General features: G+C 38.8%; 1 protein-coding gene across 2 annotated transcripts; it reads right to left on the bottom strand.

Annotated features, from left to right (window-relative positions):
* Positions 1-2,356: 2,356 nt before the first annotated feature.
* On the bottom strand, positions 2,357-4,429 carry LOC110882602. Of its 2 annotated transcripts, XM_022130586.1 has the most exons (3): positions 3,860-4,429; positions 2,813-2,892; positions 2,357-2,515 (listed from the first exon to the last, which is right to left on the bottom strand). In XM_022130586.1, the coding sequence occupies exons 1-3, from the start codon at positions 4,132-4,134 to the stop codon at positions 2,460-2,462; spliced, it is 411 nt and encodes a 136-aa protein (XP_021986278.1). In that variant the 5' UTR covers positions 4,135-4,429; the 3' UTR covers positions 2,357-2,459. The 2 variants fall into 2 exon arrangements, with proteins under 2 accessions (XP_021986278.1, XP_021986279.1); XM_022130587.1 differs by lacking the exon at positions 2,813-2,892.

The following is a 4,429-nucleotide window of genomic DNA, read 5'->3' as shown; positions in this document are numbered from 1 at the left end:
TGTGTATATAAATATTATTAAATGAAAATGTGACTTTTACATGTTATGTGCGATATGTATGTAATATATATATGTGTGTGTGAGAGTCGAGACCGTGACTCGCAACCGGGCGGTTGCGAGTGGGCCTTTGGGCCGTAACCGGCTTGGGCCGAAACCCCAAGCCCAAACCGAAACATCCCTTGGTATATATACCCCACCTTCCCCACTTTCCTTCACTTTACACAAACACACAAACACACACTTCTCCTATTTTCTCTCAACTAGTAAACCTTCAACAACAACACCACTCTTCTTCTCTTTTCGGTTCAAGCTTGGATCTCGGACAAGAGAACTCGGACAAGTTCATCACCACTAACTCGGACACTCCATCTTCTCGGTTCATTTCTCCTTGTTCTCGGCTTCTTCTTCTAACCGGTTAGTGTCCTATTTTGTGTGGAAGATGCTTTGAATGCTTGATGAGTAGAATGTTTATAAACTAGAAGATGGTTAGTTAAAATTGTTACACATGATTTTTGGGTGATTTGTGAAGTTGGATTATGTGTGTTAAACCTTGTGTATGAATATTTGCTAAACATGCTTAAAATAACTAAAAATGGTAGTCTAAGAGAGTTCATGGCCAACCAAACTATACTTCTTTGTTTCTTGCAAAATGTTGATGTTGAACTTAAGATTTCGGCCATGTAATGCATGTTTCTTTGTTCTTGCCATGATAATCTTGATTTTTGTTCATAAAATATGGTTATATGTGACATGAAAACCCTAGAAAACTATGAATGTAAGATGAACTTGTTTGAATGTGGTTTGAAGATTTTAAAAGGGTAATGTTTGATCTATTGTTGTATATGGGCAGATTAGGAAAAGTGTTAGTGAAATATTATTGGTTGTTTCCTAATCTGGGTCTGAATACATGGTACAATTTCGGACTGTTGCATCTGCATCATCACGTGTATGTGATAGGGACAGCTCACGACTCGCAACCGCGTCGTTGCGACTCGCAGCCAAGGCAAGACAACTCGAGACCACGTAGTTGCGACTCGCAACCACAGCAGGACTACTCGAAACACACGATTTCGACTCGAGACTACGACGGTTGCGACTCGCAACCACAGCATGATGACTCGAGACCACGGTTACGACTCGCAACCATAACGTGACAAGCCGAAACCACCTGGTTGCGACTCGAGACCAGCTGGTTGCGAGTGGGCTGTTCATTTTGGGTTATTGGGCCCATATGTGTATAACTTGGACTATCTGTTGACTGAATTATGTGTTGCTGTGACTGCTTAATTGTTTAGGCCGGCCCAATAACCCAACGACTGTTTATTTATATGTATGTTACGTGCCAGTATGTGTTTTACGTGAATGCTTGTATACCGAACCTGACCTATACCGGTAACCATGTTAGGACGTGGTGACCAACGTGATTGACAAGTAACCTAAACCTACCGAGCAACCCAAGGTGAGTTCACAACTTAAAAGCATGCGTCCCGGTGGTTTGGGACACGAGACTAAAACAATCCTATCCCCTGGTAAAAGGGGATACCATTTACATACCTTCCCTAGTTATGGGAACAAAACTTACTTTTCCTTCCCTGGTATTGGGAAACCTTTTGGACAATCCTATCCCCTGGTAAAAGGGGATACCATTTACATACTTTCCCTGGTTATTGGGAACAAAACTTACTTTTCCTTCCCGGGTATTGGGAAACCTTTTGGTTAATTACTGTTTATACGGATTGCAACTAACGGCACTAAACGAAACTCTATCACTCAAGTCCCTACTACAAATACCGATTAGTCGCCGGGTTAGGCGAGCGGGTTATTAGTTGATAGCGCTATTTAGGTGTTTACCAGCCTCACATCGTGCCCTGGTTTGGGACGGTCGTGAACTAATGTACTCAGAAATCCGTCAATGATGATAGAACATTGACAACGGGGCATCCTGCGGATACGCAACGGTTACTAGTGTTCGGTATTGGAAAAACAGTTTAGTCGCTAACTTTTGGGGTAGCTCCCCAGGGCATGTATAAACGGGTAAATTAACCGGCGAAACAAGTTTTTGGTAATTAAAACTGGACAACTAGTGAACTCACTCAGCATTATTGTTGACCCCCTTACTGCATGCTTTGCAGGTAACCAATGATTCAGGAGCTGCTGCTTGGGGATGTGTAGTGTTCGTCAAACCCGTGTGTTGGGATAACTGTTGTCACACCCCAACCGATGGCGGAAACATCGGAGTGAGACGAAAACTAGATTGCAAGAGACTTCATAACGCTATTTGTGTCAAGTATTTAGTAACTACATTTTACATTGCTTGGACTAGAAATACCACAAGTCTGAGATAAATAATATATACAATAAGTATTCAAGTAAATAAATTTTATTTCATGATAAAGGTTTATTACAAGATTGGAAACAAAATACAACAGGTTTGAAGGTAAATTATCATGCCACAAGTATTAAAATTTAAATGTGTTTCTAGGCATTCCTACTGGATTCCTTGCATCATCAAAACCTGCAATACATGTTAAAGCATAGTTCAATACAAAAAGTATTGGCGAGCATACAAGTTTGAGTATAAGTATAAAAATGTTTTAAAAAGATTTTTCATGGCAATGAGTAAGTACAAGCATATGAATTTAAACACGTATGATTGCAAGTATAACACGTATGAATGCGAGTATAACACGTATGAGCAAATATAGAGATTCTTTGTATAAAAGAATTTCTAGCATGTTTGTGTGTTTGATTCAAAGTACATGTATTGCATCCCAAAGGTAATAAAGCGTAAAAAGGGATCGAGTATGCTCACAGTGGTTGCGCATAAGAATTCCTTGAAATAACGCACGGGTAAGGATTGAGAAATCCAAGAGAACAAACGTAATGGTTATCCTAGAGATTTAACATGGCACATAACGAACTCGTTAACGTTTGTAGGTTAAATAGAATCCCTATATATAGTATGGTTAAAATAATAAAATAAAACTCATTATTATACTTAGTTACTAAAACTCGTTGATTTGAATTTACAAAGAATGGGTATATATGAAATTAAGGATTAATTCACATTCTCTTAATTTATTTATAAACCGATCATAAAACTCTATCACACCTTTACGTTAGTTATAAACTATCTGGTAACTTTGTCAAATTGTAAAACTAGAGTTTATCAAAATGCCATTTACTAACTTATAGATTTATAAACTCAGATTTTATTTCAAAAGTTTTATTAATAATATGAGTGAAATACTTCTTGTGAGCCAAGGTTGTACCATGAAAATGAAAGTCGTTTCTCCGGTTTATATTTCCTACCATCGGACTCCATATTAGTTTGAATAATATTAGCATACTCGTAACAAATAAATATACAAATTTTCTATATGATACAAATTATCACAGTATTTGAAAGAATAATGTTGACCAATGATCACATGAAAATTTAATTTATAGACATGTAAATAAAACTTCATCTTCTATGCATGAATTTCTATCTACGATGTCCACAATCCCATTTGTTCAGATTCTAAAAAAAAAATACTAAGATTATTTGTTCTTTTAATATAATAAAAGTTATATAAAAGTAATTTGTTTGGAACAAATTAACAATAAAAAAAATGATGTTGGAATCAAAGAGTGGCTAATATGGGTTCCGAACAGTTGGACCAAAATACAAAACAGATATTAAAAATTATAATAATTTGGTTCTTAATTCTTAAATCAAAACAACGTATCATCGTTTTCCTAAAAAAACCAATTGACTGAACTGTTATATATATTCATTTTTTTGTTTCAAATTTGAATAACATAACAGTTAATCGAGTGTTTAAATGAAAGTAATGAAATATAAAACGAGGTATACCGAACACGAGTCAAAGGACTTCCGATTCTCCGGCGAAACTCTGGCGATTGTGGTTCTTCTCCGGCATGAGCTTGGAAGTTCCGACGACGTGTATTTTTCTCCGGTGAGAGGTGTTGACACCTTCGACAGTGCTTACGGACTCCGGGTACTTCTGAGCTATTCCGGCGAGCTTCGAAACCAGGGGAAACGACGTGAACTCGGTGGACCGAGACACCGCCGTGAGCTGCGGAGCGGTTCCTGACACTGGCTCTCTCTCCTGCCATCTTCTTCTTCATTTTCTCGTATCATCTTCGTCATCACTTCACCCAAACTCGTCACCGTCATCGGAAATCGGGACGAAGAGACATCGTTCCGATTCACCACCGCCATAACCGCACCTCCGCTCCACCGTTCGTACACCGTCGAGCTCCACCGGCTTTGGTCGTTGGCCTTCTGTCGAGGGGGAGGGGTGGCCGAGAGGGTGTTTGGCTTGTGGAAGTGTGCGAGATTGAGAGATGAGTGTGATTTGGTTGGGTTTGTTTGTCCGTGGGTTTAGGGACTTCAGACAAGGAATTTGAGAGGGAAGGAATG

This window comes from Helianthus annuus, chromosome 12, assembly GCF_002127325.2.
Source record: "Helianthus annuus cultivar XRQ/B chromosome 12, HanXRQr2.0-SUNRISE, whole genome shotgun sequence".
Lineage (NCBI taxonomy): Eukaryota > Viridiplantae > Streptophyta > Magnoliopsida > Asterales > Asteraceae > Helianthus > Helianthus annuus.
This window is presented reverse-complemented; position numbering and strand designations above follow the sequence as displayed.

Excerpts from the sequence above, each read along its gene's own strand:
- LOC110882602 (XM_022130586.1), bottom strand. The coding sequence starts at position 4,134 with ATGAAGAAGAAGATGGCAGGAGAGAGAGCCAGTGTCAGGAACCGCTCC. Across the intron at positions 2,893-3,859 it reads AGTCCTTTGACTCGTGTTCG|GATAACCATTACGTTTGTTC; the intron begins GTATACCTCGTT and ends TTAAATCTCTAG. Across the intron at positions 2,516-2,812 it reads AATTCTTATGCGCAACCACT|GTTTTGATGATGCAAGGAAT; the intron begins GTGAGCATACTC and ends CATGTATTGCAG.